The sequence below is a fragment of the Stegostoma tigrinum genome, chromosome 8 (assembly GCF_030684315.1).
Source record: "Stegostoma tigrinum isolate sSteTig4 chromosome 8, sSteTig4.hap1, whole genome shotgun sequence".
Lineage (NCBI taxonomy): Eukaryota > Metazoa > Chordata > Chondrichthyes > Orectolobiformes > Stegostomatidae > Stegostoma > Stegostoma tigrinum.
Genome location: NC_081361.1, coordinates 36,727,699 through 36,753,246, shown reverse-complemented (window position 1 = coordinate 36,753,246; position 25,548 = coordinate 36,727,699). Strand labels below are relative to the sequence as shown.

Below are 25,548 nucleotides of genomic sequence, written 5' to 3'. Positions count from 1 at the left end.
ACCAGTCTACCCAGGCCTCTCAGTGTTATGCAAGTGACTGTCAGATACTCTCCCCTTCCTTGTAACCACCACTGAGTACAGACCCAGAGTCCTCAACTGCTCCTCATATGACAAACCCTCGGGGTCATTCTTGTAAACCTCCTCTGAATCTATTCCAATATCTTTCCAGAGATAGGGGCCCAAAAACTGCTCACAATACTCCATATGCATTCTGACCAGAGCCATTTACAGTACCAGCAGTGCATTTCTGTTCTTGTATTCTAGCCCTTTTGAAATGAATGCTAACATTGCATTTTCCTTCTTAACTGCCAACTGAACCTGCATGTTAACTTAAGAGTCCTGAACTGGGATCCCCAAATCCATTTGTCCTTTAGATTTCTGAATCCATTCCCCATTTAGAAAAGAGTCTATGCCTCGATTCTTCCTACTAACATGCACAACCTCACACTTTCCCACATGTATTCCATCTGCCAATTCTTTGCTCACTCTCTTAGCCTGTCCAGGTCTTTCTGCATCCTCCCTGCTTCCTCGACACCACCTGTCCCTCTCCTATTTTTGTATCATCTGCAAACTTAGCAACAATGCCCTCAGTTCCTTCATCCACATTGTTACTGAAAAAGGTGAATAGTTATGTTCTCAACACTGTTCTCTGCGGAACTCCGCTAGTCACTGGTTTCTATCCTGAATCCCCACACTATTTCCTTTCTGCCAGTCAGCCAATCCTTCATCCATGCCCATACCTCGTCCCTAACCCTTGGGATCTCATCTAATTGAGCAGGCTTCCGTGCTACAGCTTGTCAAAGGCATTTTGGAAATCCAATAGATAATGTCCACTGGCTCTCTTTTGTCTAGCTTGCTCATTACCTCCTCAAAGAACTCTAACAGATTTGTCAGGGATGGCCTCCCCTTAATGAAGCCATACTGACTCAGTCCTATTTTACCATGCACTTTGACATATTCTGCAATTTCATCCTTAGTAATGGCCTCCAACATCTTACCAATGACTGAGGTAAGGCTAACCAGCCTGTAGTTTCTTATATTCAGCCTCCCTCCCTTGTTAAACAGGGGTATTACATTAGCCAGTTTCCAGTTCTCTAGGCCTTTCCCTGACTCCAGCGAGTCCTGAAATATTACCACCAGTCCTTCTATAATATCCTCAGCTATTTCCTTCAGAACTCTGGGCTTTGGTCCATCTAGTCTGGGTGATTTATCCACCTGTAGACCTTTCAGTTTCTCTAGCACCTTCTCCTTAGTGATGACCACTACACTCACCTCTGCACCCTGACTCTCTTGAAGTTCTGGTTTGCTGCTGGTGTCTTCCACTGTGAAGACTGATGTAAAGTACCTGTTCAGTTCTTCTGTCATTTCTTTGTTCCCCATCATTATTTCTCCAGCCTCATTTTCCTGTGGTCCAATGTTAACTCTTTGCTTGCTCTTACCTATTATATATCTAAAAAAAAGCTCTTGCAAACTTCTTTTATATTACTAGCTAGCTTAATATTATATTTCATGTTCTCCCCACTTACTGCTTTTTTAGTCATCCTCTGCTGGTTTTTATAAGGCTTCCCAATCTTCTGAATTCCCATGAATCTTCAGTATATTGTGTGCTTTCTCTTGTGCTTTCATGCTGTCCCTGACTTCCCTTGTCAACCAGGGTTACCTCAACCTCCCCTATGCATGTTAATATGAATGTGTTGAAGGGGAGGCTAGGTCAGTGTGTGAGAGATAAAGGAAAGAAGACTAGAAATCTAGATATTGATGAGGAAATATAGGGGCTTTGAGTGGAGCATAAACATCACCATGCACTGGTTGGACCAGATGGCCTGTTTCTGTGTCATGTCTAATTTACCCACTACTCTTATGAATGTTGAAATTCCTATTCGTTATATCAAAAACCTCACATCCTCTAGTTCCAACCTCTTGTAAAATCCTTCACCTGTCACTGGTATGTGCTATCAGTTGCTAAAGTCTCCCCAAAAATTTCTGCCTCAAGCCTATAAAGCAACATCATCTGGCAGGCTGTCAAAAATGCACCATTTAATTCAGACAATTTCACATCACAACCGAAGTTACAGCAGCAATAACTGATACTTATATAATGTTGCGAACATGATGAAACATTCTGATTCACTTCACAGGGGCATTATAAAACAAAAAAAAGTGACAAAGCCACATTGGAGATGTCAGACGTCCAAAATCTTGGCTAAAGAGGTGGGTTTCAATGAGTATCTTAAATGAGAGAAGAGAGATAGAAATGCATAAGTGAGAAATTTCTGTTCTTGCAGCCTAAACAGCTGAAGGTACGGCTGTTAGTGATTAAAATTGGGGGTACCCAACAGAATTAAGGGAATGCACAAATCTTGGTGATATATAGCTTTGGAAGCATTTACACAGATAAGGAGGGACAAGTGCACAGAGTGATTTGAAAACAGGGATGAACATTGTAAAATCATGATATTGCTTGACTGCAAATGAACACAGCGTCAGTGGGCATGGAGATAATTTGGAAATGTGACTTGCTGTGAGTTAGGATAGGGGCAGCAGAGTTTTTGATGATCTCAAGGCTATAGCTGGTAGAACGGTTGTGTTAACATGGGTGGCCTAATCAGATCTTTGTCAGTATTATTTCTATGTTGGCTTGATAAATAGCAATTTCCATGTTAAAAGCTAGCACAGATATTTTGCACGTGGCTGCTCTTGAAATAATATCATTATCATCAGTGGTCCTTGCCTGAAGCAATGTGGGTGAAAGCACAGTGTCATTTCCTCCTGCTGCATTGCAGTGAATAACATGGCATGCACCATGCCTGCAGTATCCCGATAGTATTGCCAAGGTACAATTGCACACAAAGACTCACAACATCTTTGAAGAATGCTGAGTACAATGTCTTGAAAATCCCTAAATTGATGGAAGTGTCTGGAATCATCCTTTGGACAAAACAGAGTCTACTTTGAGAAGAAACTAGATAATTTTGTTCAAAACAAAATTATTTACTTTTATACTGGTTAACATACAAGACTGGAAGTGCTGCAAAACAAAGAGCAGATTAGTTTCGCCATTGTTAATTTTTACAATTGATTTGTACTTACTCACAGAATCTTCCAGTGAAATTATCAGGGCAACTACATGTGTAACTGTTAATGGCGTCGATGCACGTAGCTCCATTTGCACACTTGTGCTTCTGACAGTTGTTTATGTTTACTTCGCAATTAGTGCCCTTGAAGCCAGATTTACATGTACAGTTGTACGCTGAGACTTTGTCTGTGCAGTTGCCGTGAATGCAAGGGCTTGAGTGACACTCATTGATGTTGACATCACAGTTCAGACCTGTCCAGCCTGGAGGACAATTACAGCGATAGTAACTGACCATGTCCTCACAGCTCCCATTGTTTTTACAGGGATCGGGCATACAGATATTCTTCATCGGGCACCCCATTATTATATGATTGGAGGATATTTTGATAAATTGTTCTTGTTGAGGTTGGATAATTTGCATATTGTCAGTTGTGAAGTATGGTAAGGAGATACCACCAAGTTTCAATGTATTCAGGCATCCTGCAAAGCTGCCTCCTTTTTTAGGGCCTCCACTTCCAAGATAAATGTCTGTTCCTTCTAACAGAAAGTTTAGGTTCCCACTGACAACTGCACTTGTCGTCACCTCTTTCTTGTCTATTACCATCTGCCACCTGGAATACTGAAGAAAGGGATCTGTCATGTAAGATGTAACATCATGCCAGAAACCATCACTTATTGCTCTTGAGCTGAGTATACTCAGGTTGCCCGGGCTGGTCCCACTTTGCATCATAAATATTAAATGACGCTGCTGGATAGCAATTGTGATAAAGTCTTGCTCTTTTTCAGCGTGGAGTATAACAGCATTCGAGTCCCTTGTTCGAAAACTAAACGTAATATTGGTGAGCTCACGCTTGATCTTGCCATTTCCCCTGAAAGCCAGTTCATTTGTCTGTCCTTTAAAAGTTGCATTAACAAGACCTGTATTTAAAACAAGAGGAAGCAAAGTCAGAAGGCTAGTACGGAATTACTCAGCTATATTTCAGACATTGCATGAATCCTGGTCAGTTATTGGCAAATCATAACTTGCACCCATTTTTTTTTGTTTTAAATATTATCGAGTACAGTAATTAGTACTTCCGATTTTCACATGCCAGCTGATTTTCCTCATCCCCAAAATTAAAGTAGGGTCTTTTGTCCTTTCAACAAACTGGACTGATAACAGTTGGTAGATCCAAGTCATTAATAATGTGCACGTGTCTAAGTATGATAGCATTGAAACAGTCTACAGAGAGAAGGCATTTTAAAGAATGGTATCATAAATAGATTAAATGAGTAGATTACCACAGAATAGATTTCACTGAACACTCTGTGGGAGACTTAAATTGAATTTAAATTCAAAGCGGGTGGCTGTTTTCGTTTTGTTAGGATTGTGGAAAATCTCTTTCCTGACAAGTGATAATTACAGTTGGAACTGTTTCACTCTAAAACTAGACAAATTCCTTAATCATCATACATGGGGAATTATGACAAATCATGGTCCCCAGGTACACTGTGGCTGGAAGCCAACAGACAATTGAAGTGTACCATGCATGTGTAATTCTGTCTCTATTTTAATGTCTTTACACCGATATTTGTGTCATGAACTCAAATGGTCATATTCATTCCGCTGATTTGTCACACTGTAATTACCTCCTCCGTAGTGGAAAGGTGTTGTAAAGGTAAAATCATCATAGTCCCTGAGGACCATAGAGCTGCTCTCTCATTAATGGGAGACACTTGGTGGTGGTTTAACCTGGGGGTCACCAAACCTCTGATAAGGGGAGAAATTAAGAAGGAGAGTAAACTCAGCTAGTGCAGGAACTGAACCCACACAGTTGGCACCATTTACATTGCAAATCAACCATCCACAAATCAGTCTGATGGGTCTACCAACTGACCACATTATGATGGTGGACATGGGAAGTAATAGTCATATTATAATAGTAGGATAGAAAGGCTGAATTGAACTGCATGCAGATTTAAGATCTTCAATACATAAATAGACATGAATGTTTTGTGAAAATAGAGTTGGTTAAGTCTAGAAAGGTCTCTTTCAAAATGCTGTGTTAATTTCCAGATTGTTTAACAATTACAACATCTCCTGCGGCAAGAGAATTTTGGCTCAGATCAGTTTTAAATGGGCCATATGACAATTATTGCTGTGGATTTGTGTTTTTGATAGTAAGTGAGATTTGAGAATTTGATCAATGGATCCAGTTTTGTCCAAGCATATTCTAAGTTCTGGGTTTGTAGAGAAAATTGGCAATGCATTCTAGAGTTTTCAAGAACTTGTAACTCATCTGTAAAACATTCCTTCAGTATTTAGTTGTCAGCACTAATAGGTGCAATATGGGAGCGAACCTGTTAATGAATTCGGGTAGACGTTGTTCTATGTCTGTGGACCCTATGCAGCCTGCAACAAAAACAAAAGTTCTTAATCTTCTTTTCTAGATATTTTCTAATCAACCTGTTCAGAGATGTCATTACTCACCTCCCAGGTGGATGTGACTTGAACCCAGGCCTCCTGGTTCAAATGTGTGGAAATGAATGCTGTACCATAGCATGTCTTTCTATACTGAGTTTATGGGTTTGTTTGATTAATGTTGATACAGTCTGAACAAGGAAAGGCACTTGTCTTAACTTCAAGGTGTTATTGAATGATTGAATGATAGCTCATTCAATGATAAAAACAGGTACACATTGCATTGGCTAGTGAGACACAATTGCAAAGAACATCAGGTGCCAGAGATGTCACATCTGACCTCATTGAGGTCTAGGACTGCACACTTCAATTCTGCACCCAAGGCTGGTTGAAGGCTAATGTTCCCTCTAAACTGCATGATGCTCCAAAATTCCATGATGAGTATCGGCACATCATTCATGGCATTAACTTACAGTTTCAGAAGTTGCTGCTGCACTTGGACCTCGGGGGTCACACGCAACCAATAAGAAAATTAAGCGAATGCTGTTCAAGACTATTGTAGTCTCCAACATTAACTCCTTTGCAGTCATTACCTTATATAGTATATATTAGTGATGCAAAGTAAATGTTGGGCCCTAAGGCATTGAATTTTCAAATGCAGACTAGAATTACAATTTACAGAATCAACAATCAATTATTTTCAGGACTGCATATAAATACTGCAGGTTTCCACCAGTCCAGTTGTAATTATTTTCAAGTATGTTTCAGACATTGCACAACTGTCAACATTTTACCTCCTGTTGGTTAGGAAAGCCAAGTCAGAAAATCAATTATGTATCTCACTTTCAGAGCAGTAGAATAACTTGATAGGCCTTATCAGTATGTTTGACACATAAGAGTGCACTTCCCAAGGCTGCGCTAGTGGCGTGTTAGTAATAGGTATTATAAAAACATGTCATCAATGCTCAATACGTTGCATTTCCAGGGAGAAAGTTTGCTGGTTTTCTATGCCTTGTATTCATACAATGTTAGTCTTATCAACACATTGGAATAATATGCTAAATGATCCCACAACTGACGTTTCTACATTTGCACTCCCTTCTATCAAAATAGCTAACCTCTATGAATCCATAACTGTTTAATAGAAAACCTAGCCCTGAGATATAGACTTCGTAAAAGTTAGAGTTATCACTGTTGAATGTACAATTTTGTTTCTCTGTTAGATTTGTATTTGCATTTGTGCACTAATTATGACTTTTAATTAACATCCAAAGCCAGGGAAAAGTTGTGTGGATTGAAATTTTATTGTAAGTTTTAATATTGTTTTCAAATTTGAAGGAAAAAGATTATATATGAGGGGACACAAAAGCAAATGCATTTAAAGCTTTGCTGTTACATGCACATCTGTTTTTACTGCAGAATCTGAAACTGCAGAACATTTTTGTTGTCTCTTTACAAGGAAGTCAGAGTATGTCACCAGTTTGACATTCACTTTTAAGCAACATCGACAACAAGGATGGGTCTTTCGAATGCTGTGACGCTCAGTATTGTGTTAAAGCCACCATAAAGAACATATATTTAAGTGACCAAGTTGCACTCCATTGGCATATCAAGCTAACGACATGTGCATGCGAGGGACAAGTTTTTCATTCCCTGACAATAATAATCTGCCACCTTCTGTTTGGTTTTTCAGGCTACAGAGCTTTTACTGGGTAGCAACTTATGGTCGACAAACTTATCATCCTGGCCTCAAACACAAGCCCAATGATCCTTGTAAAGATTATAGGTTTCCTTTAATTTTGCACCAAAGTAATGTTATAAACCAAGCAAATATCGTGGTTGCAAGATGAAGACTATATATTTCTGTGTGTAAATAATCAGTTATTTCTGTGTCATAATTATTTGAAAGGCATGGGAATGCTGCACAGAAGACCAGAGCATTCTTCATATTTTTGACTAATGACTAGCCTTTCTCCACTATAGCTCCAAACATCAGAGCCTTTAACAGCCAGAATCCCAGAACAACAACTGACTGTTAATGAAAGGATCTCCGTGCTGCTTTATGAATTTGCGCTGAGTACAGGGTTAGTTTGTCGAAGCAAAAACTCAATCATCAGGACAGATTGTCAGTGTAACTGTACGCTGCATTTAAAGTGCCAACAATCAATCACCATCTGCTAAATGTCGCACAATTTCACTGTCAGAAAAGTTCAAGCCAACTGTACTGCCAACGAAGATCAATGAATAGGAAAAAGTAGTGAAAAAAAGTGACTTGAAGGCAGGAGTCACCAAATGTGAGTTGGCTAATTGTTGGTCTGTTATCAATGTCTGAGAACTTTCACCTGCATTTGTTGCAAAAAGCTGTGTATCTAAAGAACTGCATTCTATCTGCACATTTGTCCAGTCAGTTTGAATTTTATTTGCAGGAAGCTATTGTCCTTCATAATTGTTCTACAGTTCCTTCTGGTTTTTCTACTCCTTACTTCTTCCTTTTTGTGTTTTTTGTCATCTTCTTTTCATTCCCTTTCCACGTGTGTTTCACACCAACTGATTATCATGGCTTTGTGCGTGGGAAATCATGTCTCACTAACTTGATTGAGTTATTTGAAGAAGTAATGAAGAGGATTGATGGAGGCAGAGTGGTTGACATGATCTGTATGGACTTCAGTAAGGCATCTGACAAGGTTCCTCATGGTAGACTGGTTAGCAAGGCTAGAGCACCTGGAATACAGGGACAACTACCCATTTGGATACAGAATTGGCTCAAAAGTAGAAGACAGAGGGTGATGGTGGAGGGTTGCTTTTCAGACTGGAGGCCTGGAACCAGCCACAACTTCCAATTCCCTGGCCCCCAACACCTCATTTTCACCATGGATGTCCAGTCCTTATACACCTGTATTCCGCATGCAGATGGCCTCAAGGCCCTCCGCATCTTCCTGTCCCGCACGCCCAACCAGGCCCCCTCCACCGACACCCTCATCCGCCTAGCCGAACTCGCCCTCACCCTCAACAACTTCTCTTTCAATTCCTCCCACTTCCTACAGACAAAGGGGGTGGCCATGGGCACCCGCATGGGCCCCAGCTATGCCTGCCTCTTTGTAGGTTACGTGGAACAGTCCGTCTTCCGCACCTACACAGTCCCCAAACCCCACCTCTTCCTCCGTTACATTGATGACTGTATCGGCATTGCCTCTTGCTCCCCAGAGGGGCTCGAACAGTTCATCCACTTCACCAACACCTTCCACCCCAACCTTCAGTTCACCTGGGCCATCTTCAGCACATCCCTCACCTTTCTGGACCTCTCAGTCTCCATCTCAGGCAACTAGCTTGTAACTGATGTCCATTTCAAGCCCACCGACTCCCACGGCTACCTAGAATACACCTCCTCCCACGCACCCTCCTGCAAAAATTCCATCCCCTATTCCCAATTCCTCCACCTCCGCCACATCTGCCCCCACGATGAGGCATTCCACTCCTGCACATCCCAGATGTCCAAGTTCTTCAAGGACCGCAACCTTCCCCCTACAGTGGTCGAGAACGCCCTTGACCGCGTCTCCCGCATTTCCCGCAACACATCCCTCGCACCCCGCCCCCGCCACAACCGCCCTAAGAGGATCCCCCTCGTTCTCACACACCACCCCACCAACCTCCGGATACAACGCATCATCCTCTGACACTTCCGCCAGCTACAATCCGACCCCACCACCCAAGACATTTTTCCATCCCCACCCCTGTCTACTTTCCGGAGAGACCACTCTCTCTGTGACTCCCTTGTTCGCTCCACACTGCCCTCCAACCCCACCACATCCGGCACCTTCCCCTGCAACCACAGGAAATGCTACACTTGCCCCCGCACCTCATCCCTCACCCCTATCCCAGGCCCCAAGATAACTTTCTATATTAAGCAGAGGTTTACCTGCACATCTGCCAATGTGGTATACTGTATCCATTGTACCCGGTGTGGCTTCCTCTACATTGGGGAAACCAAGCGGAGGCTTGGGGACCGCTTTGCAGAACACCTCCGCTCGGTTCACAATAAACAACTGCACCTCCCAGTCGCGAACCATTTCAACACCCCCCTCCCATTCTTTAGACGGCATGTCCATCATGGGCCTCCTGCAGTGCCACAATGATGCCACCCGAAGGTTGCAGGAACAGCAACTCATATTCCGCTTGGGAACTCTGCAGCCCAATGGAATCAATGTGGACTTCACCAGCTTCAAAGTCTCCCCTTCCCCCACCGCATCCCAAAACCTGCCCTGCTCTTCCCCTCCCCCTACTGCATCCCAAAACCAGCCCAGCCTGTCTCTGCCTCCCTAACCTGTTCTTCCTCTTACCCATCCCTTCCTCCCACCCAAAGCCGCACCTCCATTTCCTACCTACTAACCTCATCCCACCTCCTTGACCTATCCGTCTTCCCTGGACTGACCTATCCCCTCCCCACCTCCCCACCTATACTCTCCTCTTCACCTATCTTCTCCTCTGTCCATCTTCGGTCCGCCTCCCCCTCTTTCCGTATTTATTCCAGTTCCCTCTCCCCATCCCCCTCTCTGATGAAGGGTCTAGGCCCGAAACGTCAGCTTTTGTGCTCCTGAGATGCTGCTTGGCCTGCTGTGTTCATCCAGCTCCACACTTTATTATCTTGGTGCTAGGTCCACTGGTTTTTGTCATTTGTATAAATGATTTGGATGTGAACAAAGGAGGTATGGTTTGTAAGTTGGCAGATGACACTAAAATTGGAGGTGTAGAGGACTACCAAGAAGGTTACCTCAGTGTCCAACAGGACCTCGATCAGATGGGCCAATGGGCTGAGGAGAGGCAGATGGAGTTTAATTTAGATAAATGTGACTTACTGCTTTTTGGAAAGACAATTCACGATAAGACTTGTACACTGAATGGTAAGGTCCAGAGGAGTGTTGCTGAACAAAGAGACTTTGAAGTGCAGGCTGTTTGTTCCTTGAAATTAGAGTCCCAGATAGACAGGATAGTGAAGAAGGTGTTTGGTATGCTTGCCTTTATTGGTTAGTGCATTGCATATAGGAATTGGAAGGTCATATTGCTGCTGTACAGGACATTGGTTAGGCCACTTTTCAAATACTGCGTGGAATTTTGGTCTCCTTGCTATTAGAAGGATGTTTTGAAACTAGAAAGGGCTCAGAAAAAGAATGACAAGGGTGTTACCAGGGTTGGAGGGTTGGAGAGGCTGAATAGGATAAGGCTATTTCCCCTGCAGCATCAGAGACTGAGGGATGACGTAATGGAAGTTTATGAAATCATGGCGGGGTATGGATAGGGTGAATAGCTAAGGTCTTTTTACCAGGGTAGTGGAGTCCAAAACAAGAGGGCATAGGTTTAAGGTCAGAGGAGAAAGATTTCAAGGGGACATAAGGAGCAACTTCTTCATGCCGAGGGAGGTGTGTGTATGGAATGGGCTGCCAGAGGAAGTGGTAGAATCTGGTACAATTACAACATTTAAAAGGCATCTGGATGGGTATATGAATAGGAAGGGTTTAGAGGGATATGGGCCAAATGCTGGCCAATGGGACTAAACTTATTTAGGATATCTGGTTGGCATGGATGAGTTGTACCAAAAAGCTCTGTTTCCACACTATACAGCTATATGGCTCTATTTCCGTTCGATTGCTTTCGGTTTCCTGCCCATTCATTTCATTGACTCTCTCTTCCTTTGGGTCTCCTCTGTTTCTTCATTACCTTTGCTTTTTTTTCCCATGGGAATGGTACAACCAATCCCAACAGCAGTTAGAAGTAACCCATGGCTGATACCTCAAAATTACCCAATTTTACTTTGATTTCACCATACATAGCAGGTTCCACGCTGGAGCTGAAGCTTGGAATATCAAGGAAGCAGATGTTTTGGGGGAGGTTTAAGCTAGTCCCTTGTGTATTCATACAGAACATCTGTGTTGTTCTTCAGGGCAGCTAGACTTGCTGCGTACAGCTCTTTTTGTTATCTTAACCAAGGTGGGGACAGAGGGGTGGAGAAGATATTCTACCAGGTTTTTCATGATCTCCTTTTGTAGGATTTTCCCAAAAGCTTTTGGTGAAATCAATGATGGAGTTCCATGATGAGGGCAATCTCAGCCTTCATGAAGTTGGGAAGTGAGCAGGAAGCAGACAGAAATATTGAACTTTATAAAGCCTTCCAATAGCTGTTGTTAACTTTATAAATTTGTAAGAGTTTGAAAAACCACTTTAGAAAACTGCATATTAACATCACATTTGAAAAGAGTTGACCAAAAGGAAAAAAAAACAGTTGTATGCATTGGTACAAAGGCAAGATGGACTGTAATGTCTATATGCAAGGGGTAATTTACTGATTCAAATCAATATGTTTTCTGTTAGAGGTATTGGATGTTTAAGACAATATTGATGAATATTTAGGGGTTAAGGATGATGGAGAAGAAGTGTGGAAGAGTAAGTGAGATGCATCTTTGCAGATTCTGAGGAGTACTGATGTAATAGAAGAACCCAAAGATTAATACATTTGGTAAATTCATTCACTGTTTGATCTTTGGGACGATTCTATTTCTGGATGGAAAAGAAATTTATTTTAAGCCACATACAGGTATTTTTGAGATAATTGTGATCTAGCTGTTTGAATCATTGAAACAAAGCATTAGGTTAGTGTTCACAAATGAAGAAAGCCTATTCCCATCTTTTGTCTGATATAATCTTGGTGAACAAAAGCTTTTTCTTCTGAAGCATTTGATTTAATCCCAAAGGTGCTTTATAATATTGAATATTAATTTGGACTAACACATAATGTATTAATTGCGAGATTCTCAAACTCCATTTTTGACCATTCAATCATATATTTAATTCTGGGATGAACAAACTCTTTTATCATACTCATATATGATAATGCTAAATGTTTCTTTAAGGCAGTGTACGTGCATTTAAAATGAAATCAGGCATTTCTAAGTAACAGACAAGTAACATTTTATCTACACTATAACGGGCAGAAAACTCTTGAAGGGTCCTGGTCCTTGCAAACGCTGCTTTTCATTACTTATGGAATCAGTAATATTTAATTATGAGATTTGTTAGATTGTCTCAAAGTGAAGAAGGTCATTTTATGTGAGTGCACAATATAAGACTCAAAAACTTTGCTGTTCATCTAAAACTGTCATAATGCTGTACAAATGCAGTGTATTCAAAGGATGCAAGAAAACTTACATCAGTATCTTAGGAGCCAAGCAATAAACATCTTTAAGCATGAATAATGGTGAAGTCTGAATGTAGATGCTGTATTTTTAAACATTTGTCAGTTTAAATCAAAATGTACCAATGCAGACTGTGATGATGCTGTGGCTTTAAGAGGTTATGGTGTCCTTTTTTTTGCGGACAGGAGGTGAAGAATCCACTGGCATAAACAGCTTGTGAGTTTTTTTTAAGTTGGAACAATAGAAGCTGCCTGAGTGGGTGTGGTCAAGCTCTCTCCGAAACAGGATTCTTAGTTTAGTATTCAGCAGTTGTTGTTGGCGTCTGGAAGAAGTGCAAGTTAATTCTTCCCTTTCTCAGTCAAAGCCAAGGGCCAGGGGTTCTCTGTCTGCTATGGGAGTTGCATGTAGGGCAATCTGTTTCGTTTTCTAGATGAGCTAAGTTTCTCCAATTCCTTCTTTTTTTTCAATATCTTAACCAAAGTGGTTGAATAAAGTGTGCTTTGCTTTGAATCCGGTAGTGTGACCAATTGAATTGCATCTGGAACGCAACACCTTATTTTTCCCCAGGGCAGGATTGACTGCCACGAGGGGTCATAGTTTTAAGGTGTGAGGAGGAAGGTATAGAGGAGACGTCAGAGGGAGGTTCTTCACCCAGAGAGTTGTGAGCGCATGGAATAGTTTACCAGTGGTAGTCGTGGAAACGGAGTCTTTAGTGACATTTAAGCAACTGCTGGACATGCACATGGACAGCAGTGAATTGAGGGGAATGTAGGTTAGGTTATTTTATTTTTGGATTAGGAATATTCCACGGCACAACATCGTGGGCACCCGAAGGGCCTGTACTGTGCTGTACTTTTCTATGTTCTATGTTCTATGTTCTTTTTACTTTTAAAATAAGAAAAAAGTTAGGGTCTAGACTATCTTCCGAATATTTTGAGGGGGTTTGGTCTGACTCATAGCAATGCATAAATACATGCACCTGCACACCACAGACAAGTTCACACACATGTCTTCCAATGCCTATAAAATCCCTCTTCATCTTCTCATTTCAAACATCTGAAGAGATAACCTGAGTTTTTAAAAGATTATTTTAGAGTGATAAAATACACAATTCTAGAGTAGTACAGAGTACAATGAAGATGTTCAATGTATCAACTTTGTGTCTGCTCTTTCAAACATTAACCCAGTTAGTCATACTTCCCAACACTTTACCTGTATTCCTGCACGTTTTTCTCCTTAATGTATTTCATCAATTTCCTCCTGAAGATGATAATTGAATCTGTATCGACTCCAGTAACTCACTTTCCAATTCCCCAACAATAATTTAACATCTATAGTGCACGAGTCAGGAATGTGATCAAATACTCCCCTTTTGCCTGCAGCTCCAAAAACACACACAAATGTTGACACCATCTAGGAAAAGCAGTCCATGAAATTGGCACCACATTCACAAATACTCACTCTGTCCATCATCAACACTCAGTAGCAGCAGTGTATACTATCTTCAAGATGCACTGCGGAAATTCACAAAAACTCCTTAGACAGCACCTTCCAAACCTACAGCAATGACCATCTAGAAGGACAAGGGCAGCAGATACACAAGAACAGCATTAACTACACATGTCCCTCCAAGCCACTCATCATTCTGGCTTGGAAATATATCACTATTCCTTCAGAGTGGCTGCATTTTGAGCATACCTATATCAAAAAGAGTCAGCATTTCAAAAGGTAGCTCTCCAACAACATCTCAAGGGCAACCCGGGACAGGCAATAAATTATGGCTGCGCCAGTGAGACCCATGTTCCATTATAATAAAAATATAACTACTTGACAGTTCAAATTGTGCCTCTGTGCAATCGATATCAAATGATAACTGATTGATTGCAATTGGGCACAAATTTGAATAGGTGATACACAAATAATGTCAAAGGTTTCTCATAAGCTTGGCACTCAAACCTTCCCTTTACATATCTTGATAGTTGTGCCCATTGACTTTTGTCCATGGATTCCCTCAATAATTCCAATAGTGGTTTGAGCTACCACTAACTGAAGCAAAGTATGCTTCAAGGCATAACACTTTGTAGTTTGCAATTGGGTGAAATATGTAGCGCAACAATCATCCTTAACATATCTTACTTCAATTGGTATGACTCACATTTGGTTAATGCTGCAAAATTCAGAAAGAATCTACAGTGCAATCCATTGTAAGTGGTCTTACTATTCTGCATTCTGCTCTGTAATCTCTGAAATACAGCCAATCTCACTTTTCAGTCTCTTACTGCTTGACTTCCTGTGCAGCCTTGTTTCATAAAAGCAGTCTGAAATCATAATGTCTTTGTTCTTATTATAAAAAAAACCTCTCTCAAAGGATTTTCCCAAGACAGTGATGAGAGGTATCTTGCTGAAAACACAGACAAGCTAATGCATCAACTATTGTTCAACCTCTGGGAGAACTATTCTTCCTGTGTAGCATATTCACTACCATTCATCTGACTTCTGCTTTTTTTAAAAAAGGGTTGGTAAGGACACACTATTTTTGAAAACCCCAGTGTTAAACATCAATAAATTTCTAAATCCATTGTTTGGAAAGGAAAAAAAGATAGTCAAATAGAACACAGGTACACATCAAGCTGGAGTGTCCAACTAGTGGATGACTTTTTGTCCCCTAGCCACACTCTCAGCTACCACATTCCCAATATAAACCAACAAAGAAGCAAGGCGCCACTCCAATATTCCTGGTAATCTACTACAGTGAGGATTCCTCTTTTATGCAAAATCTCTCTGACCCTATAGCTGGGGATCAGTCCAACATTAGGCAGACAAACAGCTAAGGTCCTTACGACAGGATGTGAGCATCAATGGCTAGGCCATACCTAACTGCGCATAGGGAAGTCAAAAGTCAACCACATTGTTGTGGATCTGGAGTCACATTCCGACCAAATAAAGTTAGGCAGTTTCCTTCCCTGAAGGATATTCATCAGGAATCAGATTGCCAATTGTTGGAAAAAATCAAACTTTTCATGTTCTAAATTCCAGATTTGCTTTTTTTAAAATTGAATTCAAATTCCACCATTCACATTCCAATGCGGTGGGATTTGGATCTGGGTCCCCAGAACATTATCCCAGGCCTCTGAATGAACAATCAAGCAATAATACCCTTAAGCCATCACCTCCCTTCTTGTGTTGGAAAGAGATCAAGAAATTTCAGTCTTAACGTTTTTTTTCAGCAGATGATAATCTCACATGCAATCAATTGTCCTTTTGGTTCAAAATTCTTTGTTAAGAGAGCAAGTTGTGCAATTAATACAAGTGGTGATGTTCTCATTGGATTCAGTCTGTTTTTTTTTGACAAATTGTTGCTCAGCCACAAATGTAACCTGCATACCATGCTCCTTTAGCTACAGCAATGTGAAATCAACATGTCTGCTGAAATACAACAATAGTAAAATCTGTCTACTTACATTCAAATCCATCACTGAGCAGCTGGCATTCTGCATTCAGAGGACATGGGTTAAGCTGGCACCACTTGACTTGGTTGCAAGTTTTTCCTGAAGTATTTGGAGGACACTTGCATGTAAAATCATCCCAGTTGGAGAAGCAGGTTCCACCATTCCGACATGGGTTTAACTAGATAAATATATAAAAGAAATTGAGCCTAAGTATTATAGAATGGAAAACAGTGAAATCATAATCATTTCATGTTTTTCATGCTACATGCAGGGTCAAATGTGTAAGTGGCTGGGTTTTGCACTGAGTTGAAATCTTGTTCCAGTGTTTATCTTTGCATAGCATTACTTTTGTACTTCAGGGAACTGATGCCACCATAAGGAACAGGGAAGTCACTAAAAGCACTGAGCATAATTTGTATTTAATATTTATATTAGTTTTAGGTATTAATTATTTAATGTGTCTTCCAAAGTGATTATACAATTAGCCATGGATATTTCAATGTCCCATTGATAGAATGAATGATAACTTATTGTCAGCCTGGTTGTAAAATGTACGCTGTGTCCAACATCACATATCTTCTATTTGGTACACAGAGATAGCCTAAGGTGAGCAAAATAATAACTTTTTTCTTAAGGAGCAAAGGTCTACAATTAATTGCATACCCATTTTGAAAGCTAACAGCAGAAGTGACTGCCCCTCATCCGTAATTAAACATTTCTCACTTCACTTCACCATATCGGCAAGTACACGCTTCTGCATGTGCTTTATTTTACAGTTATGGAGAACTCAGCCATATATATTTACTAGAACTCAGTCAGTGCTAACTTGCTGCTACAACAAAGGCAGCAACTCCCATGATCATGCTGTTATATCTTCATAATAGCACAGAGTTTATCATGTTGAAACTTGCAAAACCTGTCCCTTATTTCATTGGGGATGGGACACTCAGGAATGCCTCAGCAATTTCATTTCAGCAAACCCACAGTGCAACAAAAATGGATGCTGCAAAGATATTCGAGTGGAGTTATTCTCAATATTATTTGAAATATTCTCACCATTGTTTCTCCCCTCCCCTCTTTTCATGAAGTTTTCTGCCCTTGTTGATCTGTATAGAAGTGGAGATTTACATGTCAATGTGGTCTTAAAAAGATATCCCATCGTTAAATTTCCCTTTCAAATTGCTAAAAACAGGTTTAAATGTGCATAAAAGTACATAAACACACTCCTGTCAAGCTCATGTGAACTGTCAATGGACCTGTCAAAACTGTAAAACATGCCTGTTAAAAGCAAGTTGTTAATTCTTTGTGGAGGACAGTTCCAAAAGCTAATAACCCCCTGAAAAAAGAAATCCTCTTCTGTTCAATTTTAAATGGACAACTGCTTATTTTTAAACTGTTTCACCAGTTCCAGTTTTCCCCACAAGAGGAAATATCCTTGTGGCATCTATCCTGTCGAGACCTCCGTGCACGATTTAAGTTTTAGGAAGACTGCATCTCATTCATCATACATCCAATGGTGATAGATCTCACCTGTTTAACCTTTCTTCCAAGGTAACCACTGTTCTCATCTTGAGAATGAAAGAGATCAGGAGTTGCTGCACATTATTTTGGCGGATGGGGCAAAGGGGGTGGGGAGATGGCCGAGGCAGAGGGCAGGCTGCTGAATACGCCATTTTGGATCCTCCAACAACACTGATAATGGTCCACGGGGTACCAAGGATGGAACGTCCACCATTTAGTACCATCTTCGAGTGAAACTGGAGCCAGATGTCCACCTAATTTGCTGAGCTGAGGATGACATCTAGAACTTGGAGATGGTAATGGGATGGGGAGTAACAAAGAAATTTAATTTAGAAAATATATAGTGTGGCCAGTGGCTCAGTGGTTATCACTGCTAGCTCACAGTGCCAGGGACCCTTGTTTGATTCCAACCTCAGGTGACTGACTATGTGGAGTTTAAATGGAGGGATATGGACCAAGGAAAGACAGAAGGGATTAGATTAATTTGGCATCATGTTTGGCACAGTACTTTGGGCCGAGGGGGATGTTCCTGTGCTGTACTGTTCTATGTTCTATGTATTGTGGTTGTCTTACAATGAATTTGAAATAAATTCTCCTTCAAAAATCCTTATACTGCCCTTGTATTATTACACTGAGAATAGCTTTGTTTGGAAGGCAATTGTTTAATATTTGTTTCGAATTATGATATCACAGCAGATGAGAGCACCTTTAGAGGGAATCTTCAGACTTAATGACGAAGAAATTGAAACTCTGAAAGACATTCCAGGAGATAAGTGTGTCAAACATTCCAGGTTAGAACACAACCAATCAGTGCTTTTAAATGTATATTTCCGATTTAAGTGAAATTCGGATTCATGATAATAAAGTGTGGAGCTGGATGAACACAGCATGCCAAGCAGCATCTCAGGAGCACAAAAGCTGACGTTTCGGGCCCTCTCTGATGAAGGGTCTAGGCCCGAAACGTCAGCTTTTGTGCTCCTGAGATGCTGCTTGGCCTGTTGTGTTCATCCAGCTCCACACTTTGTTATCTTGGATTCTCCAACATCTGCAGTTCCCATTACCTCTGATTCATGATATGTAGATTTTAAGCTCAGTTTCAAGAAAATGAATGATATAACTGAGAAAACGATTCTCTACTTATAATCCACTTCACACCTTTATTGTACTGAATGACTCTCTGGCAACGTTTGGAGAGTGGAAGGGTCTGTGTATATTAAAGGGTTAATCGTATCTTCCCCCTAAGAATAGCTACTAAGTAAATGCAAAGGCAGCTAAGTCACAATGATTTCACTCTACGAGGGAGTGGATCCAGTGACTGTAAGACTGCAGAAATATATCCTCTTCATACCATGCCTTGTAGATTATACTAATCAAGCTTTTTAAAGTTCACATAAGGGTTCGGTGTCTGATTTGGAATGATGAACTCTATAAGTGCCACCTTAATGACAACTACTGTTTTGCATGTGAGGTTATGACCTACTGCTGATTTTCACAACAATCTATTGATCACAGGATTGCATAAAACATTCAGTTAATGAAGATGTGTGTTGAAAACCATATACTCTACCTTACATGCATTGTCATCAGTGCAGCCACTTGTGACATTTACAAGGGTTCTGTTAGTGTAGGAATCCTCAGAGACACCCACGGGATAAAACTCCAGTCTTCTGTTGTTCATTTTTAAGTCCTGGATGCATCCTTTAAAGTTTCCTCCATCCTGAGCTGGTTCCAGCTGATCTGGCAGGCCTCCGACAAACAGCGTATCTCCAGCTTCAACTCGAATAGGACGAATATGAGTGTGACCGACCACCTGTCCATCCTGAACAAGTTCCAAAATGTGTTTCTTCACCTTCACCGTTATTAAGTGAAAAGGCCTTTCAGTAGTGAAATGACCACCTATGAGGGGTCTGGACAAGTGAGTTTGGACAACAATTTTGCCAGTGTCCAACCCTATCTGGAGATAGGGAGCATGTCTATGTTTCAAGACAAGCAACAAACCATTTGGTTTCTGTGTGCGAATGAACATTGATATTTCCACCTCTTCACCTGGATTGTCATCAATAATAAACAAAGCATAGCCTTTAGAATCTTCATGTCCAAATCTGCCTGGTATTAATTCTGATAAGAGGCAAAGAAATTAGATTACAAGCCCTGTAAAAAAATGTGTCCATTCATAATGTAGTAAGAGAAAATATTGAACCATCCTAACACATTGAATAGAATGTTACCTCATGTATCATTAATAATTCTCTGACCATTGTCTTTGACTTTACATAAATGAACCTTCAAGTTATTTTTGAAAAGCGTTCAATGATTCCCACAAAATGGAAGTGATGTTTTGAAAGTATATGAAGATGATTTTAACGATTACCACATGATTTGTTGATCCAGTATTTGTGTCAAGGCAATTGGTCAAATATTGGATGGGTTATGAATTTCCTGAAAACAGCTATGCTCTACCTTCTTGGCTACACTGAAAGTGTGCTGGAACATTTGGTAAGAGTTTAGCTGGGAGAGAGTATATGGCAGCTGCAAGGGATATCAGAAGTGACAAGGACATCCAGTTGAGACCTAGGTGTTTTTAATTTGTGGGCCTCATTTACAATCTGTCATCCATTTGTCCCTCCATAATGTGCAGACAAAAAACAGCAGGCCAGTTGTACACAACTCAAAGTGGTGGTTATGGATAAAGGCAGCTTTACAGTCAACACTGTTGGCGTTCTTGATTGAAAATTAGGACTCTTTGGCTTAGTAAGAGAGACAGGATAAGTCCAAAGAATCTGAGAACCAGAATTTACTTTAGGAACACAGAATGAGCACTTGTGTTCCTCTAGGTATAACTAAAATAAATTTCCACCTTACTTTCAAGGACCCATTCTACTTCTTCAACTAGATTGACAGAATGGAGTATCCACGATGGGTGAAACCAAATTAGTTTAATAATTTAAAGACCAGAGGAAACTATAGAGGAATATTGATAAGATGGGGATGAGCTAAGGAGCTGCAGATGAAATTTAATATAAATATGAGATGGTACATGTTGGCTAATACAGCAGCAATCAAACACAAAATGAAACTAACTCAATGCTGCAGAAGCACAATGGGACTTAGGGATATGGTTCACAGAATATTATCAAGTTGCTAATGATGTAAAGAAGCTAATAGATTCTAGGATCCATCTCAGGAGGTTTACAATACAAAAGCCAAGAGCTAATCACAAGGCTATATAAAATCTTACTGCAGTTGCAGTACAAAGTGCAGGAGTGGCCTCCATGGCATAGAAATTTAAGACTTGGAGGCAGTAAGGGCTGCAGATGCTGGAAGCTACAGTCAATAAAAGTAGAGCTGGAAAAGCACAGCAGATCAAGCAGAATCCGAGACCAGGGACGTTAAACGTTTCAGGCAGAAACCCTTCGTCAGGACTGGGGAAGAGGAGAATAATTGGGATGGTGACAGGTGGATGCAGGTTGGGGGTTATTGTGGTTAGCCAGTGGGAAGGATGGAGTGGATTGGTGAGGAGGAAGATAGACAGGTTGGAGATAGAGAGATTTTGAAGCTGGTGAAGTTGATAGTCAGGCCAATGGGCAAAATTTAAGACTTTGGTGATGTTACAAAGCAATTTACTCAAACTTGCATGAAGAGATACAAAAAAACAAAATCTTTTGTTATAAAAGGTGTTAATTGCACAGTAATATAATGGAACTGCTTGAAGAATGAGACAGGGTGGACAGTAGCAAACTGTTTCTCGAAGTTCAGGGGTCAAAAGCCAGAGACCATAAATACAAGATTAAGTGTAATCAATTTAGAAGACAGCTGAAGAAACATTTTCAAGCAGAGAATTGAGGGATTCAGAATTAGCTTACAGAGTTTAAAAAGAATTGAGAACACATCGGGGAAACCAAACGGAGGCTTAAGGATCGCTATGCGGAACACCTACGCGCTGTTCGCAACAAACAACTGGACCTCCCATTCGTGAACCATTTCAATTACCCTCCCACTCCAAGGACAACATGTCCATCCTGGGCCTCCTGCATTGCCACAATGACGCCACCCGAAAGATTCAGGAACAGCATCTCATATTTCGCTTGGGAGATCTGCAGCCCAAGGGTATCACAAGCTTCAAAATCTCCCCTGCCCCGAGCACATGCCAAAACCAGCCCAGCTAGTGCCCGCCTCCCTAGCCATTCCTCCCACCTCAAGCCCCAACCCCATCCCCTACTCATTAACCTCATCCCGCTCCCCCCCCCAACATGTCCATTCTCCCTGGGCTGACCTATCCCCTCCCTAACTCCCCACCTACATTCACTTTCACTGGCTCTAACCCCGACCCTTTGACCTGTCTGTCTCCTCTCACCCTATCTTCTCCTTTATCCATCTTCTATCCACCTCCCCTGTCTCCCTATTTATTTCAGAATCCCCTTCCCCTCCCCCATTTCTGAAGAAGGGTCCCGACCCGAAACGTCAAGCTTTCCTGCTCCTCTGATGCTGCTTGACCTGCTGTGTTGATCCAGCTTCACACCGTGGTATCTCAGATTCTCCAGCATCAGCAGTTCCTACTATCTCTGTAACAAGGTTAGATTAACTTGATAAGTGCAAGACATTGAAAGTGGACAGCTTAGACAAACATAATTAGGACCACTATTTTGTGATCGTACTACTCTTGGTACAGCGGGTAGCTTAAAACTCTCTTCTATAAACAGCAATGAAACTGGAAAAAGTCCGAGGAAATTCCCAGCTACACAGTTCAACTCCAGTGCAATGGAAAATTGGATTGAAAAAATATTTGAATCTTCTTGAAACCTTTTAAATCCATTTGCTGTTCATTCAAATATTTAGACAGCCTAATGGTAATACCAGCGCTTATTGAATATTTACATTTTAGTTGCTGGGAGAGGGGCTTGAAAATGAATTTTACATACATGTGCAGAGCTGGCCTGGAGTATGGCAGTAGAACCAGGGTGTCCTTGCTGCAGATATTAACTTGCATCCAGTAAGCAGGGTGTCAATCAAAGTATACTGAAGCGTGGAAGCATTATGCAGGGATACGGAGCATGTTTTGTATTCCACTCACCACTGGAGCAGATTAGGTATGTTCTTACTAAGATTTGCTCAGAAGCCAGTGTGCATTCACTAGAGAGCGACTTAACTGAAATCTAGAAAGATACAACAAACCAATGGAGCACGCATTGGTCTTAAACAGTAGCACCTGTGAAACAATATGTAGATAGTAACGTTATATCATTAATATAACATATTCAAATAATTATTCAAATATTTTACATTAAAATGAGGATGTTTCTGTATTGGTTTTAGGAATTACTCTAGGTTATACCATTAAATCCCAGGATATAAATTGCAGGATAATAATTTATCCCGCAAAGATATTGAACATCGAAATAAATGGAAAGGAGAAACTTCAAACCTTCAAATATTATTTTGGCTAATTACCTTCTGAACAGTTAAATCCTACGTATGGTCTGAAGCATTGGCATTTGTAACTTAGCCACAAATCAATGCATTGGCCTTTGCTCTGACATGGGTTCCTCTGACACCACTCATTCTTGTTGCACCCTAGTTTGACGTTTAGTGTGGAGTTAACAGAAAGATTTTCTATATCAATTCTTTGTGAATCCACCTCCACATCCTGGATGCAACCAATAAAATAAGGCTGAGGCTGGATAGTACTGGTGACTTCCAAAAAATGCCCACGCTCAATTTCTGTGCCCCCAAAGATGGTGTTCTCAAATGCAGAAGCAAGTTGCCCAGTCTCCAGTCCAACAAACTTTTTGATCATACATTCTTCTGAACATGAATTGTCCAAGAACTTAACAGAAAAGTCGCTGCCTAATGTCACTTCCACAGTATGCCAGTCACCATCACTAATATTCTTAAAAATCTCAAGATCTGCAACCAGCTGGTTTCTCATTTTCAAAGATGCCAATAAATGTCCATTGAGTACTTCCAATTTCATAAATGTATCCTTGTTTCCTCTACGAAATATAATTGCGCTAGACAGTACCGTTCTGCATCTTAGGAATACACTGTAGAGGAGTTTACCCATTGATTCTTCAGGTTTGCTGGCATTTGCTGTTTTAATACTGAGAAATCCACTGACTTCAAAAGAGAAGGTTGTTGATAACTGACAGTTCAAACCAGTGTAACCATTAGGACAGAGGCAGTTGTGTCTATGTTGTGCATCCTTTAGGTAAGGGATACATGTCGCTCCATTCAGACATTCATGGTTTTCACAGCCTGTCAGAATGTCTGTACAGTTCTCGCCACCATAAAACACTTCATGTTCGTTTCTTGCTGGGCAATGACAGATGTAACTCTCCATGGTATTCTGACATGTTCCACCATTTTGACAGGGATTTGAGTCACACTCATCAACATCCATCTCACAGTGTGAACCTTCAAAAGAAAGCATATACCGTTATCTTCTATTGTCTGTAAGCATAGGGATACAAAGCGCACCTACTTCAAGAATCACATTTACCTCTTGTCCACATGTTAGTTATTGCAAATAAGCTTTTCATAACATCTATGTGGTTCTGACTTATTTCTGGTGTCCGGAAAACAATCCAACAGAAATGCTAGTTTCTTAAGCTACTAAAAATAACCCTAGTCTCAAATTGAATTTAGGCCATAAATGTTATTTCAACTATTGCCTGGCTCATGCATTGGTTTTGTGGGTTGTCGGGATATTGTAGTTCCATTGGACACAGCTCCCACACGCAGTAATTATCAATTTTCGCTCTAAAATTGCCCAACCCAAAGACAGAACAACAAGCAACACAGCTAAACTGAACACCCCTCTCCCCAAGGATCAACAGGGAAAATCAGGCATAAGACAGAATTTCTGCGATGCATGTTAATGGTGACACCTACACGTATTTTCTGAATGGACAATACAAAGACAAGCCATTTGGCCCATGTCAGTAATAAGCCAGAAATACTCAGGAGGTCTGGCAACATCTGTGGAGAGAGAAATAGGCACAACAGTTCATCTTGATTTTTGGTTGATTCACTAACTCTGTTTCGCTCTTCATAGTCACTTCCTGACTATTTCTACATTCTCTTTGTGTTTTAGTTTTTCAGCATCACTATATTTTGCCCTTGTTTTTGGCTATATCAACGTTTATGCTTTACAGCGGTTTCATCCCATCATTTTCCTTTAAAATTCAACTAAAATGCCTTTGATCCCCTTCCCCTTCATCTATTTAAATAGTTTCTTCTTGAATGCATCTGTATTATCAGCCTTAGCTATTCCAAATGCAGAAAGTTCCACACTTATCCATTCTCTGGCTGAAGAGCTTTCTCCTGCTTCCCTTAACAGATTTATTAGTGGCCATCTTTTATTTCTGTCCATAGATGGTCTGTGCGGAGTTCGCACATTCTCCCTGTGCCTGTGAGAGTTTCCTCCAGGTGCTCCAGTTTCCTCCCACAGTCCAAAGATGTGCAGGCTGGGTGGATTGGTCATGCTAAATTGCTCGTAGTGTTCAGGGATGTGTACGTTAGGTGGGTTATAGGTGGATGGGTCTGGGTGGGATGCTCTGAGGGTCAGTGTGGACTCATTGGGCAGAACAACCTGTTTCCACACTGTAGGGATTCTACGAGTTCTGGTCTTGCCCACAAATGAATACAGTAGAACTGAATGAATGAATAAAGTGTATTTTTGCAATAAAACAAAATATAGTAGAATTGCAGCTTAACAGTTGCATACTGAAATTATTCAGAAAACATTATAAAAGGTACTGATAAAGTTTAGTTTAAAAAGCTTTACACAATTTTCCCTTTTGATGATACTTGCTAGTTTGTAAATGCAATTTTTCTGAAAACAGATAGATTTCATTTGAGAGAAGGGCTGGGTAAACAAGCAAATGCTGCTTCACAGCTTGATTGATTCACCGCTAGTCA

The 25,548-nt window shown here is 40.8% G+C and overlaps 1 protein-coding gene across 4 annotated transcripts in view; it reads right to left on the bottom strand.

Annotated features, from left to right (window-relative positions):
* crb1 (crumbs cell polarity complex component 1) overlaps positions 1-25,548 on the bottom strand; it is a 114,710-nt gene that overhangs the window by 49,347 nt on the left and 39,815 nt on the right. For 2 of the 4 annotated variants that reach the window (XR_009446054.1, XM_059647791.1), the window contains exons 6-9: positions 23,080-24,042; positions 19,199-19,749; positions 16,123-16,288; positions 3,095-3,994 (exon numbers count right to left, since the gene is read on the bottom strand). Coding sequence is in view for 3 of the 4 variants with exons in the window: in XM_059647791.1 (XP_059503774.1) it covers positions 3,095-3,994; positions 16,123-16,288; positions 19,199-19,749; positions 23,080-24,042 (2,580 nt within the window). In the remaining variant the exon portion in view is untranslated. Of the gene's footprint in view, positions 1-3,090; positions 3,995-16,122; positions 16,289-19,198; positions 19,750-23,079; positions 24,043-25,548 lie in introns of all 4 variants that reach the window. The other 2 variants (XM_059647789.1, XM_059647790.1) reach the window with 1 other exon arrangement.